The following is a 17392-nucleotide window of genomic DNA, read 5'->3' on the forward strand; positions in this document are numbered from 1 at the left end:
TGATGCTATAATTTTAATTAATGGAAACTGCGTACAATAATTTTTAGTTACAAATAATGTAGGACAGGATGAGAATATGGAAAGTGCAATCTTACTGCCTATAGCTTTACGTATATTTCGTTCCTTTCTAATTGATAATGTAGGAGCGTAGCATCACGTATTAGATAATTAAACTAATATCCTACTATAATATTAATAAGTTGATATTGATACTATACTTAAAATAAGAGTAACACTTTTAATCTAAAATGTATAGCCGCAGTAATTAAATCTCGAAGTATTATCTCCAAGTGCTTATAATAAGATCACGTTCAATATCACAATAGAAGAATGATGTAGATTTTATACTGGAAATGAAAATGGAGTAAAGCTGTATTCTCATTGAACCATATTAAAGAAATTTAACAACCTAAGGGATACAATTAAAGTTCCATCTTAATATTATTCTATATTAAGGTTAATATAGTTCTGTTTTTTAATGTATTGTACTATTTGCTACTATTAATAGCATTATTTATATATATATAACATTTTATAATTGTTATCAAACTATTAAATGCATTAATTTTATAACTTCCAGGGAAAAAAGTGTCAAGGATGCGTTACCCTAGTAGTTTGCATAATAATATAACAATTGTTAATTTCCTATTTATTAACCTAAACGACCTTAATCGTTTTATTCTTATAGGGTATAAAGGTAATAAGATCTTTTCAATCGGTTAGTGGATCAATTTTTGCGGAAATTATTAATTAATAATCAATAACGGATAAATTTATTTAATTATAGCGATTAAAGTATTTAGTCAATATACAAGACCGGAAAAGTAATAAAATATTGATGTGATTAGTGTAATAAAATCTTTTGTTCATGCCAACTTTTGTATTTTTCTACCTTACTGTCGTTTAGTTGATTAATTTTCAATCTCCAGCTTATTGGCAAGTATATTTCTATAGTAAAGATAAACTTTATTCAGCTATTATTTCTCTACAGGTCTGTGTTATAATAATCAGTCAATATACGGCTAATACTTCAATGGCCAATTTAATCGGACTCAAAATTATTAATTAACTGCAAAGATTGAGTAAAATCCAATTCTAGGAATGCCGTGTTTCAAACCAGATCCAATGCACTAAAAAATAAAGTGAAGTACTGTAAACCTATATAAGGAAAATGAAACGAACCCAATATATTTAATCGACCAATCCTATACGTACTTATCAGCTTTCTACCTTCGTAAACATGCTTACAAACTTTTCCCTTTAGCTTCCTTACTTTAATTTCAATTGGCAGCTGTATCAATAAAGAAATAAAAATATAGAAATCATAAATATTAACATGTTTATCCGCTTGCTTAAATTTACTCAGTAAAGTGGAGTACTTGTATGTCTACGCGTTTATTTGATTGCTAGTGCTCCATTACTAAAATGCTTAACTGACCAGACCTTTAAAATATATGTCGTGGCTTACTGTAATAGCAGCAGTCTGAGCTTAGCAAGGCCTCGATATAGCATAAAACATTGTTAAATTTTTTGTTTCGTTGCTTCCTTAACTTTATTAGCCTCCGTTTAGAACTTATTTAATCTCCGCCTGTAAAAATCAGCACAAGTATTCCAAGCACTACAAATCTGAAATATCTGGTGAATTTTGCCAATTATTTTAATCCCTTATTTTGTTATATTCTATGGCATGGTAACAGCTTTAGAACATTTTTACTAAGTAGGACACAATTCTGACTTTCAGTTATCATCGTTCAATCCAAGAATAGAACTGCACTTATTTCAATTTAAATTTTTTGGCCGATTACAAAGATAGACAGCAAGATGACACTAGCACAAGTAATTGATACTTTAGTGCCAACTTTTATTCTTGAAAAAGGCTTTAAAGCGCCATCACTGCCTTTAGTCCTCGTAACGATGGTTATTAGTTCTGTTTTTTCCGTTATCATTAAAAGAAGGAAATATATTTCTCAGTATTTTCGCATTCGTAAAGCATTGCAACACTTTCCTGGCCCAAAACCTCACTGGCTCTTTGGAAACATTTTTCAACTGGGAAAGCCTAATGAAAATCGTATCAAGCTAATCCATAATCATGTTAAAAAATATGATAAATGTTATACGTACTGGTTTGGAATATTTCCAGTTTTGATATGTAGCCATCGCGGTGCCGCAAAATCAATCATAAAAGCTTCGGTACCGAAAGAAAGCTGGATCGGCAATTGGATGAGACCTTGGTTAGGTCATGGATTAATTCTTGCCAGTGGTAAACGTTGGGCAAGAAACCGAAAATTATTGACATCAGTATTCCACTTTCATAACTTAAAATCATATCTGAAAGTCTACAATGAATGCGCTAATGTTTTAGTTAACAAATGGCGGCAATATGCTGATATGCCGCATAGTTTTGATGAACATCCTGATATCAAAATGCTATCTTTCGATATCATATTACAATGCGTATTTTCTGTCAAGACAGATTGTCAAATAAATAAGACTCATCATCCATATCTTACAGCTGTCCAACAATTAACGCGTCTTGTGATCGATAGAGTATTAACATTGCATCATTACATTGACTGGATTTATCTCATATCGACAAAAGGGAAGCGTTATTATGATCTATGTGATGCTGTTCATTCATTTGCCGATCAAATAATTCAAAAACGAGTTGAGAATTTAAGATCTCATAAAGACAACAAAATGACTGATCAACAAAAACATAAGAGGATCGATTTTATTGACATCTTATTAACTGCTCGCGATGAAACCGGTCAAGGTCTTAAGCTACGCGAAATTCGTGATGAAGCCCACACATTTATGTTTGCGGGATATGATACTACAGCAAGTGCATTAGGTTGGACTTTATACTGCTTGGCTAAATATGGTGAGCATCAAACTAAAGTGAGAGAAGAAATCGATGTCATCTTTAAGGATAAAGATGACGTTGAATGGGACGATTTGTCGTCCTTAACATACACTACCATGTGCATTAAGGAAGCAATGAGATTATACACAACAGTACCTAGTGTAGAAAGAAAATTAAATCGCGACATGACAATTGATAACAAGTTCGTTCCAGCTGGAACAACGGTCCGTATTTATCTTCACGCTTTATGTAATCGTGAAGATACATGGGAAAATCCTACAGAATTTGTACCTCAACGCTTCAATACTGAAAATTCGAAACTTCGAGATCCGTATGATTATATGCCATTTTCTGCAGGTCATCGTAACTGTATCGGTAAACATTTTGCCTTGAATGAAATGAAAGTAGCAGTGTCAAAAATTTTGCATCATTATGAGTTAGAAATTGACCATCAACGATTAGCAAAGCGATATCACGCCATCGTAAGTCAACCGGAGAATGGGTTATGGATTAAAATTAAAAATCGTCAAAGGATACATTAATTTTAGCCATTACAATTAAATAACACTATTGATTCACATAATTATTATGCGGCAATAAAAAGAATTTATAACTGATTATTTTTGAAAAAAGTAGCAATTATAGCTACATTCAATAAAAAGAATGAAATTAAAAATTTCAAGTTTTAATAAAAAATATTACGTGTTTCATACGGGTTGTTTTCATCCTAAATGTTTATCATTTTATTTAAGTGATTTATTAAAAAGTTCATTGTAATATACCGTGATTACGGTATGGCAGCTCAGCCTTTACTAAGGTAATATGTCAATTTAGTTTGTATCCCGCTTTGAGAATTTAATTATAAATGTGTATGATATAAAATTAAGTTATTCTGATCCAAATCTAATTATAGTACTAGCTATGATTAGCTGATAGCCATATATATTCACTGAATGAAAAAATGTCCAGCATTTCAATTTAATTCAAATTAGAAATAAAAAATTTTGATTTAAGAGGTATGACAATCAAAAGAAATTAATTTTATTGCATTGGCCCAATATGACATTTAGTCGAATGGTAGTAAGGTAATAAGGTTCATGAATATCGTTTTCGTACAATTTTTTAATTTATTAGCATAGATAGAGAAAGTCGTTAATGTTTCATAGTTAATAAGCACTGCGAATTATATTTCATGGTAGTCTAATTATGCATCTTCATAAATAGTGTCATTGCTAGCTAGCACTATATTTTAAATGAGTAGCATATGAATTTGAAAAGTGCGATGTATGAATAGCCCTTATGCCCTAGCTACTTTAAAATGATGCTTGAAAAAATAAGCTGAGTTAAGGTTTACGGTATAGTACATCAAACCCTTGAGGCAGGTAATGCTTTGCCAAGTTTTAAATAAAATATTTTATCAAAATATTTATGATTACTCTAAGATATATAGCACTTGCGTTTATTACACACGTTTTTGCTCCATTTACAGCTAAATACTCATGTTCTTAAGCTCTATTAAAGTCGATATGAATGATAAAAGTGATAGCATATTGCCAAACTTATACTTTGGCGTGATTGTAATCGAGAATTATTAAATAAAACAGACATTTAATTGCTACTCAATTGCAGTGCAGTCTCAAATTGGCTTAAGACAAAAAATGATAAGATCATGTAAAAATTATTACCGTTGAACATTTAATTGCTAGATTGTACTAGTATCTACTCTCAGATGATATTTATGGTGCATATTGTGGCCTTTTACGACCATTAATATATTAGAATTTTAAAAAATTATAAGATTGCGTTAAGTTAAGATTATGAAGAATATATTAAGAAACTTTAAATAGAAGGGATGTCTAATAGTAATGCATAATCGTATCGTATATTTTAGGAAAATTTTTAGCTTGATCATGCACATTAACCGGCAAGATATGATTGAATTTATAAAAATAATCTTATAATTAATTATATCTAAATAGCGGATTTTGTTGTAGACCGAAAATAGGTAGCCCTTCGTATTATTAGACGAAATAAGTTTCTTATTATACAATAAAATAAGGTTTCACTTAAAAACTACTTATTGTTTTAATGTTCTTAAGATGCTATATGGTATTGCGATAAAGTATCTCCTAAAGAATAAAAAAAGAACTACAGTTTCTTTTAAACTTCAATTTATGACATTCATTCAGTTCGTGTTACAACTACTAAGGACTGTATAGCTTTTACAATTCTAATCTTAGACATATTTGGGACTGTACTACATAAATTTACCCAATCAATTAAATTTTTATCACCGGTCAATCGTGTGCAACCTCAACACTTTTAGACCTAATTGTATTAGGTTGCTAATTTCTTAGATTATCATTGAATTATCACGATTGCTAAAAATGTGACTACTCAAAAAATAAGATTCACCGAGGAATTTTTTTTGAAATCATTACAATATTTATTAAGCAATAGTTACGCCCCATTGCTTGATTACACATTATCTATGTACGAGATTATACGTTGCCAACATCGTATAGGATAAGGATAATAGTGGAGATAGAATTGCAAGATAGGAATTGGCTTATAACGATATAAGGCGATACCATATTGTTACAGAAAAGTAAATATAACGACAAATCATTCATTAAATATTGTTTCCGCACAATTTAGCTTACCTTGAGCATGTCTGTGCAATGTTATGCTCTCTTTACAAAATTTGGAAATACTATCTATAGAGTAAAGCGTAGTACTGTAAATTTCGAATATCATCGACTGATATTGTTGCTCCAATTATGATGTCTATAATAACCCAAAGACTATGAATTAGGGTTCTATGTACTACCAGTGCATTACTCCTAATGTGGATAAAAATATTCCTTAAAGTTTTCAACTCCAAAGCAATCTTGTAATTGCGAATTGGCAAACAATATGAATAAGGTTAAGTAGTAGTTGCACTTAGGTTCTATCGAATTTTGTTAAATTAAAGTTGAACTTGTAGATTTTGCGAATTGAATCAATGGAACGATTTATTAGTATGAAAAATTGAATGTTGAGGACGAGTGTGGAAACACAAAACTAATCCTAAACTGATGTTTTAACAACGTGCAACAAGGTCAAAACTAATTTCAAATTTTAAATCACATGTTAACTCTTATTGTAGCCTAGCATAGCACATGCCTATACTGTCTACAGTATTATATTAACTATAGCAGATGAGTACAATAATTAATTTTAGTACATTATGTTTAGATTCTAAATTTTATTTAAAACTTTATTGCAATTCTTATTAACAATTGTTAATACTAACAGAAGTCATTAAATCAGCAATACTACCATTATTGCTACGTTCAAACGTTTATTATAACCCTTACACGCTCTCTATACAGTCTATTTTATGAAAGATACTTTATTGCAATTAACCAGTTTAAGAAAATTACCTGTAACAAGTCGTATCCAATTCTGGATTATTAATGCTGTTAGAAGTTATTTGTATCAGTTATAAATACTAATTATTCAAACAATTATCGTAGTTTAGGCATTCCTTAGATGGTGCTTGTTATTTAAAGTAATGCACAATTGCAAATAACCATTTTTAACCATATTATACGGTATACATTAGAAATCTCATCTAAATCTTGATTTATTGGCGGTAACTGAAGTCATTGTATCAGCAATAAATACTTGCATAACAGATTCGATCAAGAATTAAATGCTAAATAGGCCAATCTCGAATTGAATCGAATGTTGGACACTTAGGCAGTATATCGCTATAGAGACTTAAAAGTTGATACTGCATATATACGTAAAATCTCGATATAAATTATTTAATACCATACGCAAGTGCAGTACTAATTAATTGACCACTGGCATAAACATTTTTATGTCCGTCAGTATATTAACTCTTGTCTGTCTGTGCATTGGACGGAGTCATAACTATATACCAATAATAGATATCTGGTCTTAATAATCGGATACCAACAACGAAAGCAAGTTCTGCATTTGTGAGAAATAGTCTGCTGGAGGTTTTACTTCAGTCACGGTGTGGTAATCTCTTTACTAACTGCATTTTGTTTGCTAGATTGTTTAGTATTGTGAGCTAGCTATTTAGACCAGAACAACAAAGTACTTACGAACAGATTGAAATTAAATGTAAGTCTACATAATATTCACACGAAGTAATATTCTTCATGGTTATCACATATTGAGAAGTAGTGAATTGCGTCTATTTTGCAAGCATTAAAAACTAACATTATCGTCATTGGTCTATCCAAGGTAAGCCATTTTAAAATTATACAGCCCTTAATCAGCAAGGCTTAGAACAGATTCAACCTTAAAGATTGATCAGTATCATGTTTCAGACCGTTCTTAGGAAGTGATGCATAATTATAATGATTAGTATGACTTTATGCATTAAATTCTACATTTATAAAAGAAAAGGATAGCTTGTTTTAGGGTGTAGCAGACGCTATTCGAAAGAAATTTACTTGCAGCTACAAATGTCTATCCTCGTTGTTACCCTGACACTGATCATCGGCTATTTAGCTATTGTATTCATCCAAAAGAGAAAAGCCATAGTACAGCACCTCCGTATTCGAAGGGCTTTAGAACAATTTCCATGCCCTCCAAAACATTGGTTGTTAGGCAATTTAGTACTGCTGGGAAAGCCAGATGAAAGACATATCCAACTGAAGGAGCATTACGTTAAAAGTTTTAAGACTTGTAGCGTTTATTGGCTGTCTATATTTCCTATTTTATCCATTAATCATAGCAAAGCTGCAAAAGCGATTATAAAAGCATCGGTGCCCAAAGGAAGTTGGATATATGCGTGGGTTAGACCTTGGCTTGGACGAGGATTAATATTCGAAAATGGTAACAGATGGAAGAGAAATAGGAGATTATTAACTCCTTCATTTCATTACGAACGACTTCAATCTTATTTAACTGTTTTCAATCAATGTACTGACACTATTATCCAAAAATGGACAGAACGGAGTCAAAATAACCAAAGTTTTAATGAGTTCGAAGATTTAACGCTACTATCATTCGATTCCCTTTTGCAATGCGCCTTTTCAGTTAAGATTCACTGTCAAACAAGTGGTAAAAATCACCCTTATGTGGCCGCGATACACAGATTGACTCGGTTGATTACTGATCGAGCATTTACATTGCTTCATTATATCGAATGGATCTATCGGTTATCTTCCAAAGGTCGAGAATTTTCTCAACTCTGCCATTTTGTACATCAATTCGTAGAAGAGATTATTGAAAAGAGAAAAAAAGAATTAGAAAACCAAGAGCAAAATAATCGAAAAGAACACTATGATTTCTTAGATGTTCTATTAACAGGACGCGATGAAGATGGCAATGGTTTAACAGTTCAAGAAATTCGCGATGAAGTGGATACCTTTATGTTTGCAGGCCATGATACTACTGCCAGTGCACTCAGTTGGACATTTTATTGCTTGGCAAAATATCCTCATTATCAAGAAAAAGTTCGCCGCGAGGTTGATGTCTTTATGAGCCATAAAAATGACGTTGAATGGAATGATTTATCCGAAATGAATTATACCACTATGTGTATAAAGGAGGCTTTACGCTTGTATACTGTTGTGCCTGTTGTAGAAAGGAGAATGGACCAAGACATGATCATTGATGGTAAATTGGTTCCTTCTGGCACTATTATCAATCTTGAATTATATTGTATTTGTCATCGTGAGGAGAGTTGGCCTAATCCTAACGACTACGACCCGGATCGTTTTTCTATAGAAAATATAAACAATCGCGACGCATTTGAATATTTACCATTTTCGGCTGGCCAAAGAAATTGCATAGGCCAACAGTTTGCTATGAACGAAATCAAAGTAGTCGTTGCTAAAATAATCCATCACTTTTACTTGGAGATTGATCCGAATTACGATGTTAAGCCCTATCATTCTATTGTAAATCAAACTGAAACTGGATTATGGATTAAGGCCAAGAAAAGATATTTTTAGCTTTGATGCTAGCTGTATCGATGATGAACATTAACCTAAATCTATTCCTTGTAATAAAGACTATTGCACTTATGATATTAATGCTACTGCCTGTGATAACAGTCGTAATATTAGTTATGGCTTAAACTGTTTGAAAATTGTGATATATTTACGGTATTTTTTAAGCAGTGAAGTATGAAATTTATAAGCTTTAAATTTGGTTTATAGGATGTATGCAGAATTACATTAATTTTAAGAGCAGCTAAGATAGTTGATAATTAGCGCAAAATTGGCATGTACGCGAATCTTTTTCATTAATGTGCAAAATTCATAACATTTTAAGATCATTGTGCAAAGAATTCGCAAGGATTACATAATTTTTAGAACGATGCTTTTGGAAGAGTACTTGAAGTTCAGATATTTATCATCAATCTGTATTACATTCTCGTTTTTAAACGATAACTGTCAAAAATTTTTGATGATAATCTTTTATTCTGTATTGATCTACGGTACCCTTTATAGAAAAATTTTGATGCTGGTACTGTTCTTATCAAAATTTTATTTAATTGAAGTATAATAATATAGGGCAGCAACAATCAGATAAAGAGCATTGTCGCCTGCAATTATAATTAGAAGCATTGCCTTTATCAGTTAAGCTAATTGTCTAGATATTCTAAATAAGAAGGCTAAATTTTTATCAATTATTATAAAAATACTAATCAGTTTATTGCATGCTCTTGTAGTGGAATCTGATTTTGCAGTGTTTTGCAAGAGATTATAATAGCCTAATGAATTAGCTAAGTCCTATTATCTGGTTTATCTTGGCTATCTTCGAATGTTTTCATAGTAAGGTGAAATCAGCTGTTAAGTACTTGTTGGTCGTACTATTAAACGTGTTTTGCATAACTCCAATAAAACTTTAAAATTTGAAGGCGATGTACACCGTAATTTGGCTATCATTCCAATGACATAGAATAGCTTTTGCTAACTTTAGTAAACAGAATAAATTTGATAGGATTTAACTAAGGTAGGTCTTTCATGTCTATAATGGTTTAAATTTGATAACATTGCTAATAGTACATACTTAGTATAGTGTTTATTTCTAAATACGGTATAGTCTATTTCTAGTAAAAGTATTAGTTTTCACCGGATTGTAGCATAATTCTAAGACTGCAACATAGCACTAAATATGTATGATCTATATTTAACAATTTACTCTTAGGAAATATCTTGCACTCTAGCTAGTATATACTGAAGCACTAGCTTAACATAGAACTAACCTATTTTCATGAATCAGTCAGGCCTATAAATAGTTTCCTCCTGCTGTGCTCCTAACATTATAAAAGCTATCTTCTTTCGTCTGTCTCGTTAGTTAGTTCTGGTAGCTACACAGTAAGCTTGCACGCTTTGCCAATTCTACACTATTATAGTTATTCGACTGGTCACGTCGTTACTTGTACAATAATTTTACATCATTATTCTCTTACACTAACTCAATACAGGTTACTCTTCCTTTAACTATTCTATTATACTTTATTGCAACATATGTCAAACTTTCAACTTTCCAAAACATCACTCTTAGGAAACTGATAATCTGAATTCGTTATAATTCTCGTCGAAAGATATATGATAATCTCAAAGCTAACTTCATCACTTTATAGTCAACATGATAGTTCTATTTTATTGATCATACAATTAATGTTTAAAGAATGTATCAAAATTCTTTAGAAGTACCAATCAATAGTATTATATACTACGCTATATTTGCTAGATTATACGATGCAATACTTTATACAGTGTCAGTCAGTTATAGTACAGTTGCGATTGCTTTTGTGTGTTTATGCTAATTCAGTAATACTTACAGTTAGTGCGTTACAAATTGTTCTTGTCACAGGTTACAAAATAATACTTGTGGTTGAATATTATTAGTGTTTTACATGTGTTAATTCTTCGTTGTAATGGTGTATTATGCTGCATACACTAGCGAATTCACTGTTATACAAACTTGAGTGTGAATGGCGTACGTATATAAGCCGCCGCTTTTCAATAAAATAAACAGAGAATAGGAGTTAGTAGTTAACTTTACAACAACTTTAACTACACGTACAATCTTTTGTCTTCCTAGCTGATGGAAAGTAGTACAAACCTTACAATATGATTGTTAGTATTAACTCCAGATAGTAATACACAACAAATAGCTCTACTGCGGTATAATGCAAGAATTGATTGATATTCATGGCGAGAAATAAAGGTAACAAACTCCTTATCTATCCATTACTTTAAGTCATGTTTGCAATCAATCCACGTAAATGGTACCTAACTCAACAAAAAGCTCCAATCCATGATAGTGTAAATAGATATCGTTTTATTCAGAATTTAATACTTCAGCGTAGTAATTACACATACGTAGGCAGACCACATTGTAAGGCATTTTAATTTTTTTATCATTTGCAATTAGTCTACATATCATTGCTCTCTATCACATTGTAATAAAAGTATTTCACAAATAATAGTCTTAGTAAAAGGCTTTTATTGCAAGCTTTAAAAATAGTAGAGCAATAATTAATTACTGTAAGAATCTAATCCAAAGTATCGTGAGCTCAAGGTGAAATGAGATCTCTAATGTGAGCTCATCTCCGCAATTCTTGAATACATTTCGTTTAATCCATTTATGACGACATTCTAAATTACAATCAGACTTGAATCAACTTAAACCTTATCCTTTTTTGAAATATATCATCATCACGTTCTATAATCCAAATCAATTTACTTAAAAGTACCACTACTCTTCTACTAGTATTCAGCACGTTCAGTGTTGAGTATTTTCACAATTATAGTATATCAGGTCACATAAATCTTGTACTATAATTAGTGAACTGGCTAATATTAGTCATAAACAACCTCTAGTATAGTAGCTAGCAATCATCTACTATAGTATTAGCATCCTAGAAATATCTATTCTTTATAGCCTAAATAAATGAAATATAGCTACCAACACAATCAAATATATCTATCATTATACTAAAATATAATTGTATCATTATACCGTATAACATAATACTATTTTATACTTACTATTTATGGTTAGTCTAACCTTGAACTACTAGAAGATCTTATTCTAGTCCATGATTTAGCTTATGCAAATGAAGAAGGTGGGTAAAGTGGGAGGCGGCAGCGGACTTAATAACTGAAGAGGATTGAGGGATACTAACTGGCCTGTAATATACCAGATACGTGCTTTACTCTTTTACCTACAGTAGTACTGCATAGTAGTCCCTACTGGTTCAATAACGGTACATTCCGGAACTGATAGTACCGTAACATGCCGAAAGACCGTTATCTATTTATTTACAATTTCTGCTAGCTTTGCAAGCCAATGCTGATGCTATTTCTTGCCGAATTATAACCAAATCCATATAAAATTGCAAGCTATTGGCTCACAATCAATAACTGGTCGTGATACTTCGCACACTTATCTACTACTCGTGAATAAACTATTTCAGTATACTACTATATTTTACTCGTACACACGCCAATATACCCTGTATATAATATTAAGGCTGTGATTCAGTAAATACTAAATAACCGAGCGTAGACCTGTTAGAATCAAACAAAGATATACATTAGTAAATCTGGAATAGCGGTATGAATTCTAAAATGGTAGAGACATAAATGTTGACCTATTCCACTAGCTTTCACAAATTTATAATTCAGTGTGATACAGATTTACGAATTAATTAGCTAGCATAGACGTATACAACAGGAAGAAAACATAGATATTCCTTCTACTTATTATCGGAAATTAAAGTACGTGTCTTACATACTTTTCTATCTTGTTATTTATATCTTTATTTATCCATCCATCTATTGACTTAAGGGTACACATCAATCTGTCTATTCATATTATACTTGTATAATATGTAAAAGTATCTACGTAATTTTACAGCATTCAATATTCATCAATGCACCATTGATACAAATCTTATGATTTTCATTTGTATGTTGATTTCTTGTACTCAATTTATACCACTATTAAAGCTTTCCACTACCTATATTTATTTCGTTTTTACCAAGCCATAGAATTTATATCTAGTAGAAATTAAATTTTGGATAACATATAAACTTCAATGTCTTATCAAATGATTTGCGGTTAGCAGATTTACCGTCGATACATCAGGTAAAGCAATACTTTAAACTATAGCTTCAGCCATATAACCACCAATAGCAATTTAACTAACATTAGGTTTATGTGAGTGTTTACATAATGTAAGACTACGACGGAAGTAATTCCATCATCAGTGAAACCCGTATTATTAATACAAAATATTTAGGGCAAATGGAACGAAACCTAACTTAGCGCCGCTATCACAACATACTTTCAAATAAACCCACAAATGTATCTACCTATAGTAAACTTCATCGATATTTTCAATACTATAATATCATAGATAAAACTACCAATCAGTATTCATGATTCATTACATATTCTATTATAATTATAAAATCATTCAAAAATCTAATAAAAATTTATATTGTAGATCTGGAACGGTTAAACTACTTCCCTTATTTGTTCATATACGCTCATAATATCATTTCAAGCACCGGTAACACTTGACCAGTCGTAGCAAATATTATTTTTATTATATATGTTATCATTCTGCATACGTATGAGGCAGAAAAGCAAATATAGCACATACGTCATAAAGGTATAACTATAAATAAAATAATAGAAATAAATGTTTATCCACTCAACCAGCTGTAAAAATTACCATAACTAAGAGTGATATGGATAGGCAGACCCAATAAACATATGCGATAAAAGATTGTACATTCAAGGAAACTACTCTTACATTCTAACTCTCTTCTAATTCAAGTTTTAAGTTGAACTACTGGTTTGTAAATTTGTGGAGCTTGTCATGCTATCCTGGATTGAAGCAATATTCACTATTGTAATTGCATTCATCGTAATCATCGTTATAAGGAATAGAGGAGATATTATACAATATTTTAGAATATGGAAATCACTTCGAAAATTTCCATCACCTCCATCACATTGGCTAATGGGCCATTTGTTACAGCTTGGTAAACCTGATGAGGCTTGCATTCAAATGCTCGAGAAACGTTGTCCCAGTTATGATACGTGCTTTGTCCATTGGTTTAGTATTTTCCCCGTTCTTTGTTGTAACAACAGTGATGCAGCTAAAGATATCATTAAAGCATCGTCACCTAAAGGTAGCTGGTTTTATAAGCTGGCTACACCGTGGCTGGGGCATGGATTGATTGCAGAAAATGGTCCTAGATGGGCAAGGAATAGAAGATTATTAACACCAGCATTCCATTACGATATTTTAAAGAATTATGTACGAATTTACAATGATTGTATAGATACCATTATTACCAAATGGAAAGCCCGAGATGATAAAGGAGAAAGCTTTGACACTTATGAAGACCTGAAATTGTTAACACTTGATGTTATATTACAAACTGCTTTTTCCATAAAGTTAGATTGCCAAACAATAGGTAAATATCATCCCTACATCACGGCGTCAAGGCAGCTAACGCGCTTACTTCTAGAACGAGTTCACTTTTTACCTTATTCATTCGATTGCATTTATCGATGGAGTCCAAGCGGTAAGAAGTTTTTGAAACTTTGTCATTACGTAAACCAATTTTCTGATGAAATCATTAGCAGGAGAAAAGAAACATTAACGAATAATAATATAAATCAACAAAGCAGTCAAAATAGGCGAGGGAAGCATATGGATTTTGTAGATATATTATTACAAACACGCGATGAAGATGGATATGGTTTAAACGTTCAAGAAATTCGAGACGAAGTCAACACATTTATGTTCGCTGGCCATGATACAACATCGAGTGCATTAGCTTGGACACTCTATTGCTTAGCTAAATATCCACAACATCAAGATAAAGTTCGAGAAGAAGCCGACGGGATTTTATGCGATAAAGATAATATAGATTACGATGATCTACATAAACTAAACTATACTCACATGTGCATTAAAGAAGCTATGCGAATATATACACCAGTACCTACTATAGAAAGAAAGTTAAATCAAGATTTGACAGTCAATGGTATGCTGGTTCCAGCAAGTACAACTGTATTTTTACAACTTCATACCTTATGTCGAAGATCAGAAGTATGGCCTAATCCATATCAATATGATCCGCAGCGATTCACAGCTGAAAACATTCAAAATCGGGATCCGTATCATTATATACCATTCTCCGCTGGCCAACGTAATTGTATTGGCAAAAATTTTGCTACAGACGAGTTAAAAATTGTTGTTGCTAAACTTGTCCATCACTTACAGATAGAAATTGATCCGAAAATGCAACCAACGCGTTATTATGCTATGGTAAATCAGCCAGATAAGGGAATATGGCTTAAAATTAAGAGACTTAAATAATTATACCGCGAATAATTCGCTCTAAGTACGATCTTAGCCGCATTTCTTATGGTTTGATATCAAATAAATAACTACTGGTCAAGTCTCGATAGCTATTAGCCCGAGTTCTTCAAGATCGAATACTTCCAATATGTTGGCCACTTACGAAGAAATTTTAAAAAATTTACAACGCATAATTTCAAAATTAGATTTCAACAAATTTTTATTAGTTATTTTCTGACATTACAACAAATGAATATAGAAATTTTTTCGTATTATTTATCTAATACCAATCTTAAAATAATTGCATAAATTTGAATATCGATTAAGTAGTTGCAATATTTATGACCGTTTCTTTCGTCTCCTTTTTGTACTACGATCACGAACTTCTTCTTCCAACCTATGTTCATGTGATGTATTTAGGGCGTGACCAGTTTCTTTTATATGCTGAAATAATTTATTGCGCGTTGAAAATACTTGCATGCATTTATTACACTTTATTTGTATAGCAGTTTCTTCACTATGTTCTTCCTGTATTAGATAAGACATAGTTTAGAATCAGAATTTTCGAAGTGATAAAAGTACTTTCTTATGCGTGAGAAAATAAGCTTGTCGATATTAATCTGAAACACTTTTGACGATGAAATTTGACTGCTACCTTTTCGTTCGCCGCCTCGGCTCCTCTACGAGCTTTTCGAGCTTCCTTAGCCTTTTTTCCTTTTAATTTCTTTGCCTTTGTAGTACTATGTAATAACCAATGATAACATAATTGATAAATTTTCATGCAGATAGAAGACAATCCCTGTAAATAGGTGTTTAGCTCACCTTCCAATTTCCGCAGAAGTATTCACATTATCAGTTTTATCTTCGGCTTCTAGAATAGGTTGCGAATCATCTTTGTCTTCCATTATTTCGCCGTGTGCCGCAGTAGACTCCTTAAACATCTAATTAAAACTCTCTAATTTAATAATTACTTATATTATTCTATACTCTACTCAATATCAACTACAAAATAAAGTGATACGATTTATAAATTAATTTAAGATAAATAAAACCAGATAGTAGCGCCATCGCATAAAAACTTCAGAAATAATTTCATCAATGCAGCTGACTGCTCTCTGACCTGATCCTGTCTTCGTTTCTTTTTCCGTTGTTTCTTAGATAGACTACATTTAAATTTTAAAGAAACAAAAAAAATAAACACAAAAGAGTAAATTATATATTCGATAATTACTAATGCCATTAAGACAGATACAAATAGTAACAGCTACCCTGATTTCATACAGTTTATCAACGCACTTCTCGATAAGCATCTAGCTATTTTGATGTAAAGTATTAAGTTACCTAACTTTCGACATTTTCGTAACTATATCATCATTTTCACTTCCTTCCGTGGACCTGTTAGAACTTTTACATGACTTAAACATTAGCATAAGCACATAAGCCGTAAATGAATTATAAAACTGAGTAAAACCATTGGTTACAGATGAGCATATGCATCAATGTTATTCAATAATGACTACTTATTATCGTCTTCAATTTATACCTTACCTTAAATTTGGCACTTTATCCAATAATTTCTCATCGTCACTCAGATCCTTGGATCTGGCGTAGTTTATTTCAGTAAAAATGATTTATGTTTAGTCAATTTAATACAACATTTACGGCACGGTTATTTCATTTCTAAAAACCTTGCATCTGGCGCACTAGTTGAATCATTTGTTAATTCAAGTGCTTCGGTATCTGATAAACAAGATTGCAGTCATTTATGTCAGGCAATGGTACAGCTATGCTAAGTATTTAAGCCGGCTAAAAATAAACCATTTGTTTGTTTATGTTACCACTTTGCTCATCAGCAAATATCGCATCCTCTTCTTCTAATTCATCTACAAGCAATGCCAGTAATTCCTGATGCTTCCGTGATCTTTCGTGATTTCGAAAGCTATGAGATAGAAGAGTATACTTCACCTGTGATGATATTTTAACCTTAAAAAATTGTACGACATATACCTCATAAATGACTTACGCCTTAATAGTTTTAAAGAATTTATTGCATACAATGCAGTTATAGCCATCGCCCGCAACGTCGCTACCAGCTGCCAAATCAGGTTATGAAATCGATTTAATGTAAGCACAAATTTAAAACAAACTTTCTATCG

At 31.8% G+C, this 17392-nt stretch overlaps 3 protein-coding genes across 3 annotated transcripts; all 3 read left to right on the top strand.

Annotated features, from left to right (window-relative positions):
- Positions 1-1914: 1914 nt before the first annotated feature.
- Positions 1915-3405, top strand: TRIADDRAFT_31422 (uncharacterized protein; the record flags this gene model as incomplete). The annotated part of the gene is made up of 1 exon (XM_002116635.1): positions 1915-3405. The coding sequence occupies one exon, from the start codon at positions 1915-1917 to the stop codon at positions 3403-3405; it is 1491 nt and encodes a 496-aa protein (XP_002116671.1).
- Positions 3406-7347: 3942 nt separating this feature from the next.
- Positions 7348-8844, top strand: TRIADDRAFT_31445 (uncharacterized protein; the record flags this gene model as incomplete). The annotated part of the gene is made up of 1 exon (XM_002116636.1): positions 7348-8844. The coding sequence occupies one exon, from the start codon at positions 7348-7350 to the stop codon at positions 8842-8844; it is 1497 nt and encodes a 498-aa protein (XP_002116672.1).
- A 4895-nt stretch (positions 8845-13739) lies between these two features.
- Positions 13740-15254, top strand: TRIADDRAFT_31333 (uncharacterized protein; the record flags this gene model as incomplete). Its single annotated transcript, XM_002116637.1, has 1 exon — positions 13740-15254. One exon carries the CDS (start codon positions 13740-13742, stop codon positions 15252-15254), a length of 1515 nt encoding a protein of 504 aa, XP_002116673.1.
- Positions 15255-17392: the final 2138 nt, after the last annotated feature.

This window comes from Trichoplax adhaerens, genomic scaffold (genome assembly GCF_000150275.1).
Source record: "Trichoplax adhaerens TRIADscaffold_17 genomic scaffold, whole genome shotgun sequence".
Lineage (NCBI taxonomy): Eukaryota > Metazoa > Placozoa > Uniplacotomia > Trichoplacea > Trichoplacidae > Trichoplax > Trichoplax adhaerens.